Source organism: Terrapene carolina, unplaced genomic scaffold, assembly GCF_002925995.2.
Source record: "Terrapene carolina triunguis isolate 2854851 unplaced genomic scaffold, T_m_triunguis-2.0 Scaffold130, whole genome shotgun sequence".
NCBI classification, from domain to species: domain Eukaryota; kingdom Metazoa; phylum Chordata; order Testudines; family Emydidae; genus Terrapene; species Terrapene triunguis.
This window is the reverse complement of record NW_020664481.1, coordinates 18504481-18526091: the sequence shown is the minus strand read 5'-3', so window position 1 is coordinate 18526091 and position 21611 is coordinate 18504481. Positions and strand designations below refer to the sequence as shown.

General features: G+C 40.9%; 1 protein-coding gene across 6 annotated transcripts in view; it reads left to right on the top strand.

The window, feature by feature from the left end:
- Nucleotides 1-21611, top strand: part of EYA2 (EYA transcriptional coactivator and phosphatase 2) — a 152660-nt gene that overhangs the window by 56443 nt on the left and 74606 nt on the right. For 4 of the 6 annotated variants that reach the window (XM_024204433.2, XM_024204432.2, XM_024204434.2 and 1 more), the window contains exons 2-6: nt 800-918; nt 1996-2040; nt 5384-5432; nt 6420-6562; nt 10421-10537. In XM_024204433.2, coding sequence (XP_024060201.1) covers nt 810-918; nt 1996-2040; nt 5384-5432; nt 6420-6562; nt 10421-10537 — 463 coding nt within the window. In that variant the 5' untranslated portion in view covers nt 800-809. Of the gene's footprint in view, nt 1-799; nt 919-1995; nt 2041-5383; nt 5433-6419; nt 6563-10420; nt 10538-21611 lie in introns of those variants that run through there. The other 2 variants (XM_024204436.2, XM_024204437.2) reach the window with 2 other exon arrangements.

The window sequence follows — 21611 nt, the reverse complement described above, 5'->3', positions numbered from 1 at the left end:
TGTGTGTGTGTGTGTGTGTGTGTGTGTGTGTGTGTGTGTGTGTGTGTTGAGCATTGTTCCTGGTGGTGGTCCTTATTTTATCTGAACTAGTTTATCTGACCTGTTGTTATTACCATTGTGTGAATGTTTTATATACACATATATCTGGTTTCAAATGAAAACTTGAACCCCACATGACAACAATTGCTCCTGTGGATTTCCAGCTTAACCAAAATCAGGTGACTTTCAAGAGAGAGACCGTGCTTGTGGAACTTTGCCACCTGATGGTCAGAACAGCAGAGAGGTTTGGAGTGGCTTTCAGAGAAACATCCAAAAGTTATCAGGATTAACCTGGACCTTCGAACCTCTCCCATCACAAGTAATAACTTTCTTCTTGTTGTATCTTAAGGCTGGATAGTATTGTTAACTGCCCTCAGCTTCAATATTCAGCCCTTAATTCTTATTCCCAGAGCCTTATCAGATACCACTGCATACACAAGGAGGCGTGGCTAATACTTAAATATATTGCTTGTTCTGACGGCATTTAAGAGATTCAGAAATTTAATTTTGTGATGGCAAAATCCAGGAAGAGAGGGAAACATTAATCAAATGGGTGTAATCTCCAAGGAAACAAATACTTCATTTTAATTCAGCATTTCCCTTTGATGAAAACTTTAGTGAATGTTATTATGTAGAATTTATATGAAGCCTGGGTTTAGGTAATCAGCTTTAATATTTATACTCTTAGGGAAAAAATGGAATCATTAGTAAGCATGCATAATTAATGAATAAATTATATTTTTCCTTTGTTTTCCTTCAGGTATAAGGAAATGCTAGATCTAGTGATATCACCCAGCCTGACAGTAAATAGAGAGTGCCACGATAGACTGAAGCTTAACCTTTCTAACATTTATGCCACGGCTCCAGATGACATAGAAGGTAGGCTGCCTCTTCTGCTTATGGTTTATTAACTTTAGACTGTTAGCATCAGGGGTATATATAAGAACAAAAGGAACTGACCAGGTATGAGGCCGGTGCTTGTAAGAATTAGTCCTTTGATGCAAGAAGCAGTTAAAATTTCTATTTGATGTTTTTGTAACAAGTCCGGTTGTGTTTGGATCTGATTTGAATGCAATTAGAAATGGAATTATAGAGATACATGCACATCAGAATAACATGTGTATAAAAGTGTATTTTAATCAACGCTGGCTGTTTTATTTTTGGCCCCCACCAATCCATCAACCCCTAAGGGCAGCATTAATTTGAACTCCGAGTTCTAGTCGTATTGTTGCTGTTTGGAAGAGAGAAGGGGTGAAAGCACAGAGGCTGCCATTCCTAATCACCCAGAATGCAAATATGAAACATTTTACCAAAGCAGTTGCTGTGCCACGGTTCATGTCGAGCTGAGATCATTGCTGTCATTTCTGAACAGTTAGTCCCCAGATCTGTGGTCTGGAGTTTCATATTTGGCAGGTACCAAGGACAAATTCTTTCAGTGGTTGAGGCTATGATGGAAACTTATCTGCTCTCCTCCTCCTTCCCCTCTCCCTCCCCCCGGCCATCTACCCCATTATACTGTTCAAGTGAAGGAAACAGAAGAATGTTAAATCTGTTTTAAAAATTATTGGCAAATGATGCAGCCAAACTAGTTCTCGCCAGTACAATTCCAGCTATTGTTTGCTGTGGTCAGGATCCCTCAGCCTTCCTGTTGGAGCAGAGTTAGCAAAAGGCACTGACTATTATGTTTAACTCTCGTGTTTAACCCTTTATTTGCAGGGTGTTAGAAGCCACTGTATGTTGGCTGTGTATTTTAGAAGCCACATGTTGTATCTGGGTTTATTGAGCCTTTAGGAATTAAGTTGGATTGAAGCATGTAAAGCATGACCACCAATTCAAAAGGTTTGCTGGAAGGATCAGAATCTATAGGAAATAGGGGAAAGAGGATCTGGGCTATAGAAAAAGTAAGAATTTATTTTCAGAATATAAAATCTAATTGTACTAAAAACTTTCTTGCAGGTAAGTCCAAGCAAATTGCTCATAGTGAAATCGTTGTTGAATCAGGTAAGCCTGACTTTTTTAAAGAGAATCTTTCTCCTATATCTCCTTATCACTAATACATCTTTTTATTGTCTAAATATTTTACAAACATGAAATAATCCTTACAGTCACACCCCAATGTGGTAGGTAAATATCCTCATATTACAGATGGAGAAACTGAGGCAGAGAGGTTAGGGCTGAGATGTTCAAAAAAGCCTCAGGGATTTAGGTGCTCAACTCCAAGGGGGATGTCAGATTCCTTTATGTTGCTGTGAGAATCCCACCTTAACCTAAACAATTTGTCCTAGGCCATTGGAGGAGTTATTACTGTTACTTTGTTTCCATCGGTACCCCCCATGCAGTATGTGCTGAACAAACAGATAATGGGCTAGACCCTGCCCGGAAAACATCACATTCTAAAATATGAAAGGTACAGGCAGACTAATGAAGGGTAGGACAAAAAGGGAACGAAGTATAAAGTAGTTAAGGATGCATCACTAAATACAATGTCAGGTAGCCCAATGGTTTTCCTTTTTAAAAGGGATAGGACCTGATTCGACAGTTACCTTGCCATTATCAGCTGACAAGTTTCTCCTAGACATCATGGTAGAACTGGTCCTTTAGGGTGGATTTGGATGTGGAGAGGGTACTGATCTGTGGGTTACCGGAGGAAGAGCTTTCTATGTGTAACCGATAGCCTGGAAGAAGATATGCAGATGGTTGTGGGGGCCGTGAACTAACAGAGGGGTGAAATCCTGGCCCCATTGAAGTGAATGGGAGTTTTGCCATTGACTTCAATGGAATCAGGATTTCACTCACTGTGTCAAGGGTGACATAACTGGCAGAGGGAAGAGGGTTAGGGGAGGTGTGGAGGATGGTAGGGAGGAGTAGAATCCGGAAGGGCTCTGAAGGGAAGGACAAGAAGCTGAATTAGATGCAGAAGAGGTTGGGGAGAAAGTGGCACATAGTGGAGTAGGGATTCAAAGAGGGAGGTGATACAGTCCGAGCAATTATCAAGGATTATGATCTCAGGAACTATGTTTGTTATGTCCTGGATAGTGGAGAGGGCAGGTGATGTGTCAGGGAAACCAGAAAGAAAGAGGTTACAGTAATCAAACTGGGGGGTTGAAAGGCATAGAAAAAAAAAAGATGTCTCATAGACATTGTGTGGGAAGGAAGTGGGAGAATCTGGGCATGTCTTCAATGTGTGGGGCAAGAGAGAAAGAGCAGTCAAAGATGACTTCCAGGTTTCAGGCCTGAATGATAGGGTGTTGTGACAGCAAATGAGAAGAATAGGTGCCTTAGCATCTCTGGAAAGAGGCAGCTTTTCTTTAGATGCCTAAATATGGCAATAAGGACTTAAATATAGTCACTTAAGCTTTAAAGTAGTTGAGTTCTAACTTCTATGAAAACATTGACACAAATATATAAATAGACAGATGAGTAAATAATAAATAATTTGTATAAATTTTCTGAATGTTGATTTTTTGAGTAAACTTTTCTTAGACTATTCGAAACTTTGACCAAAAAAGGGATGAATTTTTTTGCAAAAATGTTCATAGAAATGTTCCCATCTTTTGATCATCTCTAATAAATAATTATTTTTCAGGCAATGCATCTGTTTACTCATTTGTAGTAATAATATTATTGAAGGAGAATATACACATTTAAAATTTAGAAAGAGAGAATAATTTCCCTTTTAATTACTATTAATAATAATTTTGTTTATCAAGTACCCATTCCTCTGCTAACGTGTTCATGGCTCCCCATAAATAAGGAAACAGAAAAATTACAACAGATAAAAATATTTTTTTATTAAGTCTGTAATTAAAAAATTCCATTGGGTTTAATGTCTTTTTTGTTAATACCTCAATTTAATCCTAATTTTAAGACAGAAATGATAAAACAACATAAACCACCATGAAAAAACCCGCCAGGGGGAAGGATAATTTAATTACAAGACAGCTGGAGAGGAGACCGGGAAGGAGAAATCTTTTATATAACATCATGCTGTATATTTTGGAAATGTTCTCTCTAGATTAATGGAATGACAAGTTACTTGAGCCCATAGGATTATTTCCATATATTTAGATTTTATACATATTTGCATATTTCATTAAATAAAACATGTTTAAAATGTTTAATTCACTAACTTTTGCATTGCTGAACACACTGAAGTCGTATCATTTTAGATTACTTCCTAATGAGGATAATTCTCTTGTAGCATTGCGGGTATGTCCTAGCTCAGTGATTCCCAAACTTGTTCTGCTGCTTGTGCAGGGAAAGCCCCTGGCGGTCCGGGCCGGTTTGTTTACCTGCCGCGTCCGCCAGGGCCGTCTCTAGGATTTTTGCCGCCTCAAGCAAAAACAATTTTGGCCGCCCCCCATTTTTTTCTTACCCCACCCCCAGCCCCACCTCAACTCCGCCACTTCCCCAAATCCCCAGCCCTGCCTCCTCCCCCCAGGCTCTCAAGCCTAAGAGGGAGGGAGGGGGAGAAGCAGCGCGCGCGCCGTGGCCGCTCGGGGTCTCCCCCTCCCTCCCAGGTTTGAGAGCCTGGGAGGGAGGGCGAGCAGCGGCGCGCGAATCAGCTGTTTCACGCGCTGTGGTGCGCGAGCGGCAGCAGCGGAGGTGAGCTAGAGCAGCCGGGGCACATTTTTAGGGGCGGCATGGCCGGCGCCAGAATGCCACCCCTAGAAATGTGCCGCCCCAAGCACCAGCTTGTTTTGCTGGTGCCTAGAGCCAGCCCTGGCGTCCGCAGTTCGCTGCTCCAGGCCAATGGGAGCTGCTGGAAGTAGCGGCCAGTACGTCCCAAGATCCAGCACAAGGAGAGATGAAAATTTAAAGAACCTTTGTCCTGATGCATTTAAAGAAAGTGAGACACTGAATGGTGGGAATACAAAAGAAATTTTAAAGGCAGAACATGGTGTGTTTTGTAAATGTCATTTCACAACTGAAGAGGTTGGTTTTGCACCCCTTGTCACATGAGTAGTCCTAGTGATATCATGCATTGCTGAGTAGTCAACATGAGTAGTGGTAGTGAAATCACTGGGACTGCTGATGGCTGCAGAACTGGGCCTACCATCATTATGTGGCTCCATACCTATATCAAGAAAAACCTGGTAGATTAATCAATCAGTTGATAGGTTCCTGGGTGCACATAAAACTGATTTTATTAATTAGCATTAAAGTGGAAATTACCCTGTCATTTCTCATAATTGCCTTAAAAGTCTTTGAGGATTTCAATACAAATATTGTTCTAGTTATTGTAGACATTTCTGTGTCTAGCAAGGATCAGAACAGTGGCATCAACTTAGCCATATAACAGAATGTTACTGAAAACCAGAGACACTTTAATTTTGTTTTTCAGGTAACAGCAAAGCAGCATCACAGTGTCCTCTCCATCTCTACTCCACAGAGTGAGTGTGTCTGACAGCATTCAGGAGAGCTCAAGTACTGTAGATTATAAACTTTGTTTTGCTGATTAACCATTTTGCAGGGGCCCCTGCAACCTTGAAAAGCCTGAAGAACGTGATCCTTCAGCCTTTGCACCTGTTCTGCTGCAAGTCGCAGGCCAGATCTGCCCTAGGAGTCCCTTGCTGGTATAGCTATATTGGTATCCTATCCCAGCAAAATCACTCCTCGTATAGATGCTGTTATACTGGTGAAGCTTCTCATGCTTTTGCCAGTATAGCTTATTTCACCTCCTCCCCCTCCCCCGAGCCAAATAAACTATACCAACAAAAGGACAGTTTTAGCAATATGCTATATTAGGGGCTTTTGCCAGCACAGTTATGTCAGTCAGAGAATTCCTCATCACACCTCTGACCAATACATCTGTGCCTCCAAACATTTGTAGGGTAGACCTGGCCTTAGCCCCAGAAAACCATTTCTTAATCAAGTTGGACAGAAAGTCATAGAGACTTGGAGGTTCTCCATACAACTCATTTCTACCCCGGGAATGCAGATCTTATCGTTTTGAACATAGGATCATTTATAAGTGACTATAGAGGAAAATGTGACATTTCAAAGGTGTTCCATGAAACTGGATTGGTTTTGTGACTCTAAAATGAAACCTGAAAATCACAGATTGTCACTTTTTAAAATTGTTGCAAATATTTCGTGCAGCCCTAGGTTATAGCACTGACCAAAGATTAGGATGGCATTGTGCCCTCTCACTTAGTGATATCTCTGTAAGCCACTGCCAGAAGCAGGGTATTAGCGCAAAACGGTCTGACCCAGTGTGGCATATCTTATATGCCTGTAATATACAGCATAACACCACGTGTATCCATTCTAGTCAAATATGTCACTGGACGTTTTTGCAGCTAGATTAGTGAGATTACTCTAGAAAACCATATACGATTAGTATTGCCATAGAGCATCTGTTTTCTTGTTCTGAACAGACATCATCCCCATCTAGTGACAGTCCCATCTTTTCCAACAATGGCAACCTATGGACAGACCCAGTACAGTGCAGGAATCCAGCAAGCCGCTACTTACGCTGCATACCCTCCACCAGGACAACCTTATGGAATACCCTCCTACAGTGAGTAATCTTACTTTGTTAGGTTATCTCTAAGAGCTTCTGCTTTCACTAGAGAATGACCCATCCTTCTGACCCCAAAAGAGCATACTTCATGATTAAACCTTCTAGTCAAAAACTCTTTAATTCTGTAGTGAATGGGGTTTTTTTCCTTTTCTTTTTTGGCTTAGAGAAAAATTCAAATTTGTCAAAAGTTTTAGAAAGACTTTCCTCTGTACTCTCCGGATAGTCAGCTCAAGTGGATTGGCACATACTAGCCTGAGTTATAATCCTATAAACTAAGTACGGTTGGACCTGGTCAGTAGCAGAATAGGAGATATCCTGGAAAAATCCTGGTGCTGAAAAGAGTGACAGTAGGGAGTCAGTAGCTGGTGAAGTTTCCTGTGACTCAGTACTGAGCCCAGCCCCCTAGAAAGTGCTTTTCTCTTAGAGGTACCATCTTTGAAATAAGGCTCTGACCACTTGAGACCTTGGGGTAAATCCTCAGCTGGCACAAACTGGCATCGCCTCACTGGACTGCAGTGGGAGCTATGCTGCTTTACATCAGCAGAGGATCCAGACCTGTATGTCCAGTCTTGCAAGATTGCAGGGGGAGGTGGTAAAAAAACGCTACTTTTGTAAACTATGCTTTGCCTCTCTACGTTCCCTTTGCAGTTTCAGTTACATGAGCCAGTCCTCATTTCCTTCCTAAAAACTGTTGTGTATCATTGATGATACAGAATGGTTGTTACGCTGCAGATGAGTAAATTTAACAAGTGGTGGGTGAAATGAGCTCTGTACTACACAATGCTTTGTGATGAGAGATACATTTGCAAGATATTATTATTAAATATTGCATATATAGTCTAAATGTATATACAATAAATGTTTTCAGACATACAGTATAGTAAAGATAATGGAAAGCAGGTTTTTTTCCTGAGGCTGTCTTACCATTTTCAACATCTAAGAATCGGTTCCACCTCCTCTGTGTGTGCAAATTGTAGGGGAGCCAGTCTCCATTCAGTGTAAATTGATGTCATGTGAGATCTATTGGGTGGGTTTGATTATTTTCAGTCACACTGTAAACCCTCAGTAGATCTACTTGCTACTGGAATTGTGCTATTCACATGCTTATAGCATACTCAGAGTTGACTGTAAATAAGACAAAATGATAGAGGGGCCTAAACAACCAAAGTTTGAGTTAGTAATTCAGGTTAGATAAAATTAGAACCACAGCTGAACCATCACCCAAACATAACCAAACATGTTTTTGAGGTTCAAATATATTTTTCACAAAACTGGTTTTCATAGCCCCATGTGGAAATCCCTAAAATCCTACAGGGAAAGACTCTTCCTAGGAAACTTCTTACCCAGTTTTGTAGACCAAAGAGGTTCATGTTGTTTAGCTATGGCTTGGAAATGGTGGACATCCAGACTTGTGGATGCTTATCCCCAGCTGAAATCGTGAGTCCCTTTTGAGTCGTTCAGTACTACCCAAAACTGCTGTGTGGTTTTGTTTCCAATCCTACAGTCAGTTTTGACAGTCTTTGAGCTCCCATGCCCTTGTTTATTTGGTAAGTACAGTATTGCTTCCCAACATACAGCAGTAAAAACACAAACCTGTTACACAGCTATTGACAACGTTTTTAGTTAAGGAAAATTCAACCTAACAATCTGTGAAAGGCCTGGGTAACAGGGTTGGGAAAGTAAAATCTATCAGGACGATTAGAGGAATGTTTTGAGTTGATTTTCTGGAATTACAAACACAAATGTATCAGCTGGATGGCTTCCAAGGCAAACTCTGAACAGTTGTCCCTGTTAGAGCAGGTGAAAATATGGCCATTTGCTACTGGCTAGCGTCTTTAGGGCACACACATGTCAGGCCCACATACTGCTTATAAATCCTGTAGATTACCTATTACCATCCTTGAACAGTGGTTTCCCTCCCTTGCCCCCACCCTCAATAATATATATGATACTGTATATGAGAAATCCCACCTGGCTGATGACCAAGAACAATGAAGCAGTATTGTTTTTAGACACAAATATAAAACTAGGCCAGTTTCTAGACAAAACAGAGCATTGTGTGGAAATTAATTTGGTGCTAAGTTATTTCACTGTCTGACAACAATTTTTAGACTTCCAGAAAGGCCCAGTCACTGAAGATTAATTGTGGTCGGGGCTGTAATAGGTTGAGTGTTCACATGCATGGTGCTGATGTAATTGAAAAACAAATATGATGTTATGAAAAACAGCTTCTCTTTGACTCACCCGCAAACCCCCTAGCAGACAGGCTCTACCAGCAATAATGGAGCCTGACACCTACCACAGCCCGCGCTCACTCATTGTCCCAACAAATTTCCTGGATTTCAGTATGGAATGTTGTTATCCCGTTGGTAATCTGCATTTAAATTGCATGGATTTCATCTAACATTGATTGTTTCTCCTTAGAAATAAGTGACTTTGTCCCAGGACAAGCTATTCAGTAAAATTTGCTCCCACCCTCAGTGAGCGCAGACTCACTGTGCTTTCTCAGGTTGAAGGGATTGGCCAAGATAGACAGCAACAGCTTGGTTGGCTGAAGCCATATGAATCTGATGTCGCTTTGGAAGGTTTGCCCGGAAGTGCACAAAAATGGCAGCAACGTGGGCAGCTCATAAATCCAAGAGCAGACCATCAATAGTCTCTTTGTTTAACCATGGCACTCAGGGTGTGTTTCGAGACCATATTTTGTTTTGTGCAAATACACATGCAAAGAGGCAGAGGCCAAAAGATTTGTAAAAAAGACACACCTTTCAGCCGTTTACTTTAAAAATACAGCAGCATGATCTCAGCAGGCCCGGGTGATAAAATATCAGACCCTTTCACCACCTGAAAAGGTTCCATCTTACAATGTTAAAGTGCCGCTCCTCCTGTGATTTGACATGCGTTTTAATTGCCTGATTTTAGTACCAAGGAGACTTTGACTAGGGATTTGTGCATTGCGCAGCTTTACTAGTGTCAACTATATGTGACTATCTAGTGTTCACACCTAACTGATATCCCTCCAGTATGATCTGTTGACAAATATTGCGTTATCTCATTCTAAATGGAGCTGATGAAATAATTTAATTTTAAACAAATCTTTCAATCATGAATGTTTACGTGAATAGAAGTTTAACTGAGTTTATTTTACTATAATTCATATGACCACGTTGTTAGCAATTACCAGCATTCTGAGAACCCCTCAGAATGTTCACAACTGCGAAAGTTTAACGAAGTTTGAAGCACGTGTTTAGTTGTCCAAAAAAACTTTCTGAAAACCTTTGGCACGCGGCTCACCAGGGTAAGCACCCTGGCGGGCCGGGCCGGGCCGGTTTGTTTACCTGCTGCGTTGGCAGGTTCGGGCGATCACGGCTCCCACTGGCCGCGGTTCGCCGCTCCAGGCCAATGGGGGCTGCGGGAAGTGGCGCGGGACTCGGGATGTGCTGGCCACCACTTCCTGCTGCCCCCATTGGCCTGGAGTGGCAGACCGCGGCCAGTGGGAGCCACAATTGGCTGAACCTGCCAACGCGGCAGGTAAACAAAGCGGCCCGGCCCACCAGGGTGCTTACCCTGGTGAGCCGCGTGCCAAAGGTTGCCGATCCCTGATATAGGCCATACATTATTTCAGAAAAATATTTGGCTAACACTAGCGAATAATGAAAATGTTTTCAAAAATTGGGATTTGTTTGCTAATACAAAAGGTTAAATCCAAACTGAATATTAAAAATCAATAGTTTTGATCAGCTCCAACTCTAGCTAAAATGTCATAAGCATTGACATTTTTTGTTATACCTGTATATGATGAGATCAAGCAGAACCCTAACATTGTGCGTTTGGTTCCTTTTATATCCTCCAAAGGCATCAAAACAGAAGATAGTCTGAGCCATTCTCCAGGACAGAGTGGGTTTCTTAGCTATGGATCCACCTTCAGTACCCCAACAACAGGACAAGCACCGTACACCTACCAGATGCATGGTCAGTATGGCTAGCTTTCTTGCAGTTTATAGTCGTCTAAGGTCTGCAGCTTCAAGCACCGGGCAGTAAAATCAGGTTCCATCTGTTGGAAGTATGAAGAAAAACAGGAGAGTACCAAATCGCTGTTGTTTTGATCTGTAATATGCTGAGTGTGGAAGAACCATTTTCAATATTGACAACCCCAAGTGCTCACAGATGATGAATCAGGCTCCAAAACTCAAATAATCAGATTGGCTTAAAAGGCTTGAGATTTTTACACAGCTTTGAGTCACATTTTCAAGCTTTTCTCGACAATCATGAGGGGAGGGCCAGAAATTTACTCCGCTCCCACACACCCTGTAAAACCTGAGTTTCAACCTAATTACTTTGACTCCAGGAACAGGGCTTTAAGAAAAACACCAGATATCATGAGACTCGCAAGAGTTGGTAACACTGCTTTTTATTTGTTGGTTTCGATGTGGAGTCCTAAGACTCATAAAGTACATTAAAATATTGGAATTTCATTTGTGATTTTTTTGTTAGCCCATTTGTTTGATGCCGTGGAATTTGATTTTTGCTGAACATCTTGGTGCTGTCAGTCAGATACCTGAACTGGGAGTGATGCACTTCCAGTATCTTTCTTGATACTTTATATATTCTGTCTGCTTTATGCTGTGGCATTTGCAGCCCCTGACCTTAGTGAATAGTATTCATTTTCTAATACTTGCTTGTGTCATTCACCAAGAGGATGGGGGATGTGTCCTCATTTTCAAAATCCTTACAGGAAGAAAAAAAAAACGGGGGGAGGGCAATCTGCACTACAGTTTGGGTTATGCAGTAGCTCTAATAATCTGGATCTAAACGTGCTTGCCTAGAAAATATTGCTGGAAGTGATGATTAGAGCTAATGTACTCGCAGCTGGAGAGAGGAAATATGCCACAATAATTTCAGTTTTATGTACCAGTGTGCTGTTGCTTTTTATAGTGAGGGGCATAGTGTGTAGGAACTGATTTTGTGTTGCTGATATAAAGTGGGTCACGTCATTCCTATACATGAAGTAATCTAAAATATCCAAGGGGAGAGTAGTTTCATTTTCACTGAGAGTAGTGACACACCACTTTGAGTCCAATATGAAGGTTGCACTGAATTGGACAGGATGAAAAAAATGTATTTTCTCCTCTTTCTCCTCACCTGGAATTTTGTCCTTCACTAGACTTCCGTGCACCTACATTTTAAAGTGCCAGTGACTTCTCTGTGATGTGAAGAATTGTGACTAAATGAAACTAATGAACATTAAGGGACTGAGGACTTGAGGACTTGTGATCTATATACAAAATATTTCTACTGTTTCTTAGACTGTGCAAGCCTCAAAAAGCCAAGGGTGCAGGCTTTGTGGTTATAGAAGGGAAAGGACAAGCAGTTAGAGAGTCAGATCAAACACTCCAGGATTCAACGGGGAGAGGGAAAGCAAAATACAAATTATGATAATGCTTTGCACTTATCTTGCCCCTTTATCTGAGAGTCTCAACACATTTTAGAAACTTAAACCACAGAAAAGTTAAGTGACTGCCCCAAGGTCACATAATCAGTTAGTGGTGGAGAGGAAAGAGAACCCACATCTTCTGTCTTCCAGTCCTTTCTTTTGCTCTCTAGACTATGGCCCTGTTGTCACCACAGTGCCCTTTTCTGTTTACATCTAAACTATCCACGGACGCTCTGCAAAGAAAGAGGAAGGGAATTGTTTTCCTGCCCAACCGGGAAGGGGTGGACAGACACACTGAGTATAACTTGTCCTCTGGTCTGCTTTATTTTTGGTTTTAAATTTAAAAAAATCAAGCCCTAAATAGACACATAACCATAAACTGAATTTTTTAAAATTTAGATACAGCAATTATCTATGGAAGTTGAGACGGGAGAGGTGATCCTGGGCTGAGATGTCATATGCTAAGATTATCAGAGCCAGTTTTCATTGTAGGGTGCTACTACACCCCTTAGAGTAGGTGGGCCAGCAGAAACGGATGAATCCTTAACCACAATATCACTGGTAGGACATACAGGGGCGCTGGAGGAATTGGCCGTAAACATCAGCCTTATCTAGTATTTGACCCAGAGCCCACTGAATCAACGGAAAGACTCCCATTGACTTAAGTGAACTCTGGATCAGGTTCATACTGAGGCATTTGGAGGAATCCAGAATGAATTTATCAACTGCTAATCACATCCCTGGAAGCTATATATTTATTCTGTCTGAAATGTAAAGGATTCTTCCTGACCATCCCTGTCAGTGAATTAATGGTTGCTTCCACTTTCTCCTTTCTGCATCTCAGTCTTATAATAACTCTGAACAATAAGCATGCTGTTCTGCAGTAAGGACCCTTCTTTCTATGTATTGTTGGAAAAGCATCCATTTGTTCTTACCACCAGCTCTAGATATGGGAATGTCATGGACTGAGTGCAGCTTCATCTGTGTCAGGAAATGCTGGGTCTGATGTCCCCTTGCAGCAGTAGCAGCTGTACTGTGTCCCAATTAACTTCAGTGAGATTTAGTGCTAATGGCTGTAAAACTACTATTGACAAAGTACAGGCATTTTCCAATGGTGTCTTGTAAGGCTGGTAATATTCCTGCCCACTTTTTGTTTCCTTGGACCTTTTAGAGGGTCTGCACATGTGCTTTGTATTAGCTACAAAAATCTGACTTGTTTTGGAAGGTACTCATTACTCACTTGGGACCAAAATTTTCAAAGATGGCCTCTCTTTGTGCAATCTGGAGATTTGTATGAGCAAATCTTGTGCACTATCACTTGTGAATGCAAATACTGGATGCTACTTGTCCAAAACTACTGACACGGGAAAACAGTGTAAATTATACTTAAAATGAACTGGAAAGAACTTCATGCTTGTCTGCACACATAGAAGTCTTTCAAGTGTCCACTGTGTCTACAGTTATATCAGATCATTTCACAATGCTTTATTGCTGTCCCCAGTTGGACAATTTCAGGCAGCCTCTCAAAGCCGGTATTGTAAAAAGAATTTTTATAGTGGCAGGTGCTGATCCCCAGGAAAACTGTCCAGGAATAAACAAGCTGTTTCCTGTAGTAAACAAACATTTCCCCCTGTCCTAGCTGCTCAGGAGCACAAGGGCTTTAACCAGCTCCCTGTCTCTAAAGTTTATTTACCTTGCCTGAGTGCTGGTGAAAGGTTTGGCTGGGATGCTCTGAGCCTTCCTGCCCCAATTGCTACTGAGGAATGTACACTCCAAGCTTTCCCACGCTAGTGCACCTGGGAGGGAGGGGGTGAGGGCAGATCGTTTTCTCTCCCTGACATTAACAAGTGACTTTCCATGCTCACTCTGTCTCTAGGATCTTATTGGACCTCTGCCCAGCTCAGATCAGTCCTGCTGGTCACCCTGCTGTTGAGCCCACAAAGTGAGTCATGGTGATGGGCTAAAACAGCTGAAAGCACAATTTATTTATTTACTTTTTATAAAGCCAAAGCTCAGGAGGGCTTTAAAAGTCAAACTCTTAACTTTGCATCCAGGACAAAGCATTTTACATCATTTTAAAAGAGAAAGGGGGTCTTCAAAGACCGTGACATATGCACAACCATGATCAGAAAGGTTCTTACAGCACCCCATGTTGGAGAGTTTTGCATTTTAGTTTGTGAGAAAAATAGTTCTCCTGGGTAAAGATGAAAAATTACTGAAAAATATAATAGTACAAATTTGTAAATGAATTAGCTTCACCTGTGATTGCCCGCATTTAGTGCTGACTTCCCGTTAATATTTTAGTGAATGAGTTTATGAGCAGGCGTGTTTGGTGAAACCACGAATTCTAAACAAATCCTGCAGAATATTCAAATTCACACCATAACCCTGGTTCTAAGAATTACACACATCCAACCAGGGAATAGGAGCATACCATGGATGTACTGTGCCAATCAAGATTGCAAAAAAATGCCATCATGAGCTCCACATGCATTGTCTTACCATGACTCTAGATCACATTTTCTCAGGTCCCAAGTTAAAATTGAGGTTTTTTCCCCCAAATGTCAGCACAGCCTTAGCCTGGGATAATGAGAACAGGAAAATAACCCTAATGTGGTGCCAGTATCCATATGCTAAATATCTGATACACTGTCACACATATATGTAAAACATAAGGGATAGGACTAAGCAGTTTCACATCTTGCAAACATATGGCATAAAACAAAATATAGAACAAAGCTATTTTAAACTGAAATCTCTTTTAATGTAATTGCAGTGTAATACAATGGATCTTAGTATGTGATCAGTCTTTGAATTATATGGCTACACCCTGAAACCTTATGTTTGTTCTAAAATAGTGAATGTGTGTAACTGGCATATAAATTTACATACAACCAATATCTTTGTGAAAATAAAATGTTTTTCACTATAAAGGAAATTCAGGAATACACAGATAGCAAAATGGGAGAGACCAGGCTAGATATGTGACTGATTTGGGGGTACCAGTCGCTCCCAGGGCAATTTCAAATGAAAAGAGGTGGGAGCGCCTTCCTTTAGACTTTTTACTTTCAAGGTAATGTGCCCTAGTGCTCACTAATTGAAATCCCTAATTAAGGTTTTTGGGTATGAAGAAAACATTGCCTCAGGCCTATACCATTCCCTCAGTGGACCTGCATCTAGGCACACACCTTCAGTACTGACTCCCAGAAAGATTAGAGAGACAAGGCTGGGTGGGATAATCTCTTTTATTGGAACAACTTCTGTTGGTGAGGGAGACAAGCTTTCCAGCTTTTCCCAGAAAGATGACATCCTAGACTAGGTAATAGAAGAGAGATATTGTACCCTTTTAACAAACTGCTTCTAGGGCCAAATCTTCAGCCCCTTTAGAAGAACAACGATGTGCTAATTTGCTCATGAAATTATTATTTGTTTAGCACAGATAACATGATACAAGACACACAGATTAAATTCAGTCCATGCCCTAAACAATCTAAAAGGCCAATTACCGAAACTGAGTGCAGACATCAGATGAGCAAATCCCTAAATGCATCTGGTTAGCCAGTTACCTGTTTTACCTGCAACTGTGGTAATTGCACATGCAAATTAGGTGCACAGTAGTGTGTGCATTTAGACTCCTAATCTGGCCAGTAAATAAATAAACTTAAAAAATCTGACCCTTAATGTTTCATTAACAAGGGGGGGGGGGGGGAAGGGTATGTCCCACCAACCCTAGCAAAGAGAATTAAAAAAAAAAAATCCTGGACGTTTCCTTGCCTATCTTGTTCTAGCCATTATTGCTGATCAAAAAAATAGGAAAAATGTTTGCCATTTTTTTTGCCAAAATTCAAGATTTCAACAAAATTTCCAGCCAGCTCTCATATGGTAGCTGGTCAGAATATGGGAGAAATTTTCCATTACTTTTTTTTTTTATTATTCAACCCCTTTGTTGAAATTCAGAATTTTGAGAAAATGTTTAAAAGATTGAAACTTGGAAAACGTTGAGCAGATCTTATATCCATTTTGTTACAGGATCCATCCCCACATCTGACAGCCATTAGGCAACTGAGATCCAATACATGAGGGTGGCCCCTCTTAGCAACACGAACACTCCATGCTGTACCCAGCGCTACCACATGTATTAACAAGTCTTGTGTGTCCCTTCTCATTTCCATCCCTCTTGCTATTCCCTTTCTGCTGTTTGGTTGTTCTTGTATCTTTTGGTGCCACCTTTCCTTTTCCTGGGGCCAACTGCTGCTGGTGCCCCGTCATGCACATGTCTGTGTGTGAGAGAGAGAAAGGAACTCTGTGTCTGGTTTCGCCCTCAGTTACTGTGGATTTTGACACTGGTGTCACTCCACTGATTTCATCAGTGGAGTTTCCTCAGAATTTTCACTGATGTAACAGAACAAAATCTGGTCCTCTGTAAAAGCAAAATTGTCACTCCTTACTCTTAAAAGACTTTTGCAACAAGACAAGACTGTCATTTGATCAACTGAATGGAATATTAACTCCAGCAGCCACGCTGGCTAACATACAGTGCATCAGCTGTGTAGAAACAGCAATAAGGACTAGGCTGCAGGGCATTTCCTGTGGATTAGTGAGCGGGTGTGGTCCCTTAATTGCACCTCAGGCCATCTCCACCCAGCTGGTCCTTAATCCCCAGGAAATGCCCGGCTCTTCAATTATTATTGCTTAAACAACTGCTGGTATGAAACTCTGTGCTAATGAAATTGCACAACACTTAAACTGTAGCCAAAGACCATTCCAAACGCTTTATTTGGGCAGGAAAGTGTTTGCCCACCATTTAAAAACCAAAAAAATCCAAATCCCGTTAGCCACAGAATACTTCATATATTATAAAGAAAAGATCAGTTACGTAACTATGATAACTTGTCTTTGGCAAGAGATTGCAGGGCAGTATTGAGTTCTGTGCACATATATTTGGGGCCAAAAACCTATAAATGGTAATTTTTTGTTACTGCTGAGAGTGTAGCTTCCTTGTACAGATAGCAGATATCATAACGAATTAACAGATAAGTAGATTTCATATCTGCAGTGATGACTTGCACTGGACTTAACTGCATATGTTACCTATATTTGTGATATGAAATATTGCCCTACCTTAAAACCCCCTTCCACGAAACTCAATATATATTTAGTAGGCAGATATGGGTTTTCTAATGAAGGGAACATTTTAGCTCATGATTTAGGTACAACATAGATAATATTTTCTACATTTTAAAATGGATGCCTAAATTGCTAGTAATCTTATGTAACGCTTGCACATGTACAAAATAGGTACTTGTGGACCCATGTAACAAGTGATTAGTGGTGTGCATGTGTGTGTTTAACAAGGAGAAACTGAGTGCTAATATTTGAAAATGTAGCGTCTTAAACGCTTAGTGATGAAATATACAAGTATATGGTGAGGTAATTTAAGCTCACACTTGAGTAATGTGAGTTACGCTGTAGGATGTAGACAATAAATCCATCTGAAGTCTTCCAAAATGAAAGAGAAGGAGAGAATGTTCTCAGCAAACTGTCACTAAGATGCTTTAGCTTCATAAAATTAAAGCCTCCCTAGAAAATGAGTAGCCCCTTTCAAGTCTTCTGCTCCACCAGCTGGTTCGCATTAGTCGCAGTCTAAGACTATGGCGGCAGAGCTGTGCCCCATATCACAGTGAGTTCAGGGGGGAGAGGCCTCTCGTCAGAAGGGGTCAGACCTCACTTTTTACAGTATAAATACAAGTTCCCCTAGAATAGCAGCGCAGTCTCTCTTTCAAACGTTTCAAAACACCAAAGGCTGACCGTGCTAAATTTACTTTGTTTTAAAACCAGGCATTTTTGTGGCAGAGGGGGGTCATGGAGGGAGAGAGAAAGGTGTTGACAATGCTGCACTGTATGTTGCAAGGGAATCTGTGCTACTGCTACCTACGGAGAAAACCCTGCTTTAGCTCTGCCATGGTTTGCTGCCGTAGAGACACTGTTGTTGACACTTGCATTCAAATTAATGTTTGTTGTTGTTGTTTGTTGTAACTTGGCCATAAAAATGTACTCTTAAACCTTTATTAAATGAGGTCTTCATGAACTTGGGAGGGAGATGTGATTGGGTATAGAGGGGAGGGGGAAAGATAGACGTACAGATGGGTGATTGTAATTTAAGGAGTCTTTTTAAATGAGATATTAATTTTAAAAAATGGTTTGGAACATCCATCCCCCCTGGCCCGGCCAGTGGCTGGAAGGATGATCTGTCTTGGGCACCGGAGTCGGTGGATGGGGTTTCAAGTTTGGGGTTGGATGGGAGCAGAGTCTCAAGGCTCAATGGAGAACAGGGAAAACCCCACTGCCGAAAACTAAGTTAAATTAAAAAATAGCAGTTTTTGTTGCGTCCGAGAATTTCTACAACCAAAAATAGGCATACCTTTTGAAGATGAATATTTCCTGCGGGTGGTGGCTGAGGTATCATCCGTTGAAATGTTCAAGAGAAGATAAGAGGAAGCCCTCCAGAGACAAGGGTAGAGGAGGATTCTTTCAAGCCCATCTATATATGAATGGCTGTTGTCACTATATTATCTGTACCCTCAGTAAGATGCAATAAAAATGAAAATTCACTTCGCTTGATTCTTAATGCTTTAAAAATATCTACCTTCCTCTCAAAAAAAACTAGAGGCCTTTCTGGAAGATATACTTTAGTCAAACATCAGTTATTTGGCTCAGTACAGGAGTAGCTGGATGAAATTCCATGGCCAGGTCAGTCTAGATGATTTGATGGTTCCTTCTGGCCTTAAAATTTGTGAAATTATGGAAAATCCTTTATCTAGCCTGCCAGCTGAGGAAGACAGCGGTGCGGAATGGGGACATGTTAGTTGAGCCCATATTCAATAGCTGGTCTTGCTGAGCACAAGTCCTGCATGTTATCTGTGGTGAGATTAATTAGGATCATTGTAGGCTTTGGGCAGCAGCAGTATTGAGAGATAAGAGGAACCAGCCACTGGCTGAGCAGTAAAACCCATCCAAAACTAATTTCAACTGGAGGTTGCTGTTTGTGCATCTTAAGACGTAAGGTTCAGATTTTCAAAAGACAGACCTCTGTCTTTTTGCAGACACAGTTTTGCCTGGAAAAATTGCACCAGCAAACTTAATAAATATGCTATGGAATTGTGTGAAACTTCAATAATTCTGGGAAAATACACAACAAATATTGAATAAATTGTTGGAACAGAATGTGGATTCTTCATAAGAACGTAAGAACATAAGAACGGCCATACTGGGTCAGACCAAAGGTCCATCCAGCCCAGTATCCTGTCTGCCGACAGTGGCCAATGCCAGGTGCCCCAGAGGGAGTGAACCTAACAGGTAATGATCAAGTGATCTCTCTCCTACCATCCATCTCCACCCTCTGACAAACAGAGGCTAGGGACAGCATTCCTTACCAATCCTGGCTAATAGCCATTAATGGACTTAACCTCCATGAATTTATCTAGTTCTCTTTTAAATCCTGTTATAGTCCTAGCCTTTACAACCTTCTCAGGCAAGGAGTTCCACAGGTTGACTGTGCGCTATGTGAAGAAGAACTTCCTTTTATTTGTTTTAAACTTGCTGCCCATTAATTTCATTTGGTGGTCCCTAGTTCTTATATTATGGGAACAAGTAAATAACTTTTCCTTATTTACTTTCTCCACATGACTCATGATTTTATATACCTCTATCATATCTCCCCTTAGTCTCCTCTTTTCCAAGCTGAAAAGTCCTAGCCTCGTTAATCTCTCCTCATATGGGACCCGTTCCAAACCCCTAATCATTTTAGTTGCCCTTCTCTGAACCTTTTCTAATGCCAGTATATCTTTTTTGAGATGAGGAGACCACATCTGTATTCAAGATGTGGGCATATTATGGATTTATATAAGGGCAATAAGATATTCTCTGTCTTATTCTCTATCCCTTTTTAATGATTCCTAACAACCTGTTTGCTTTTTTGACTGCCGCTGCACACTGTGTGGATGTCTTCAGAGAACGATCCACGATGACTCCAAGATCTCTTTCCTGATTAGTTGTAGCTAAATTAGCCCCCATCATATTGTATGTATAGTTGGGGTTATTTTTTCCAGAGTACATTACTTTACATTTATCCACATTAAATTTCATTTGCCATATTGTTGCCCAATCACTTAGTTTTGTGAGATCTTTTTGAAGTTCTTCACAGTCTGCTTTGGTCTTAACTGTCTTGAGCAGTTTAGTATCGTCTGCAAACTTTGCCACCTCACTGTTTACCCCTTTTTCCAGATCATTTATGAATAAGTTGAATAGGATTGGTCCTAGGACTGACCCTTGGGGAACACCACTAGTTACCCCTCTCCATTCTGAAAATTTACCATTTAGTCCTACCCTTTGTTCCCTGTCTTTTAACCAGTTCTCAATCCATGAAAGGATCTTCCTTCTTATCCCATGACAACTTAATTTACGTAAGAGCCTTTGGTGAAGGACCTTGTGAAAGGCTTTCTGGAAATCTAAGTACACTATGTCCACTGGATCCCCCTTGTCCACATGTTTGTTGATCCCTTCAAAGAACTCTAATAGATTAGTAAGACATGATTTTCCTTTACAGAAACCATGCTGACTTTTGCCCAACAATTTATGTTCTTCTATGTGTCTGACAATTTTATTCTTTACTATTGTTTCAACTAATTTGCGGGTACTGACGTTAGACTTACCGGTCTGTAATTGCCAGGATCACCTCTAGAGCCCTTTTTAAATATTGGCGTTACATTAGCTATCTTCCAGTCATTGGGTACAGAAGCGGATTTAAAGGACAGGTTACAAACCATAGTTAATAGTTCCACAATTTCACATTTGAGTTCTTTCAGAACTTTTGGGTGAATGCCATCTGGTCCCGGTGACTTGTTACTGTTAAGTTTATCAATTAATTGCAAAACCTCCTCTAATGACACTTCAATCTGTGACAATTCCTCAGATTTGGCACCTACAAAGGACGGCTCAGGTTTGGGAATCTCCCTAACATCCTCAGCCATGAAGACTGAAGCAAAGAATTCATTTAGTTTCTCCGCAATGATTTTATCGTCTTTACGTGCTCCTTTTGTATCTCGATCGTCCAGGGGCCCCACTGGTTGTTTAGCAGGCTTCCTGCTTCTGATGTACTTAAAAAAACATTTTGTTATTACCTTTTGAGTGTTTGGCTAGCTGTTCTTCAATCTCCTTTTTGGCTTTTCTTATTACATTTTTACACTTAATTTGGCAGTGTTTATGCTCCTTTCTATTTACCTCACTAGGATTTGACTTCCACTTTTTAAAAGATGCCTTTTTATCTCTCACTGCTTCTTTTACATGGTTGTTAAGCCACAGTGGCTCTTTTTTAGTTCTTTTACTGTGTTTTTTAATTTGGGATATACATTTAAGTTGGGCCTCTATTATTGTGTCTTTGAAAAGTGTCCATGCAGCTTGCAGGGATTTCACTCTATTTCACTGTACCTTTTAATTTCTGTTTAACTAACCTCCTCATTTTTGCATAGTTCCCCTTTCTGAAACTAAATGCCACAGTGTTCATTAAATCAAAGGATTGTTCTCCTCGGGAACCCTCCAGAAGATGACTCTGCT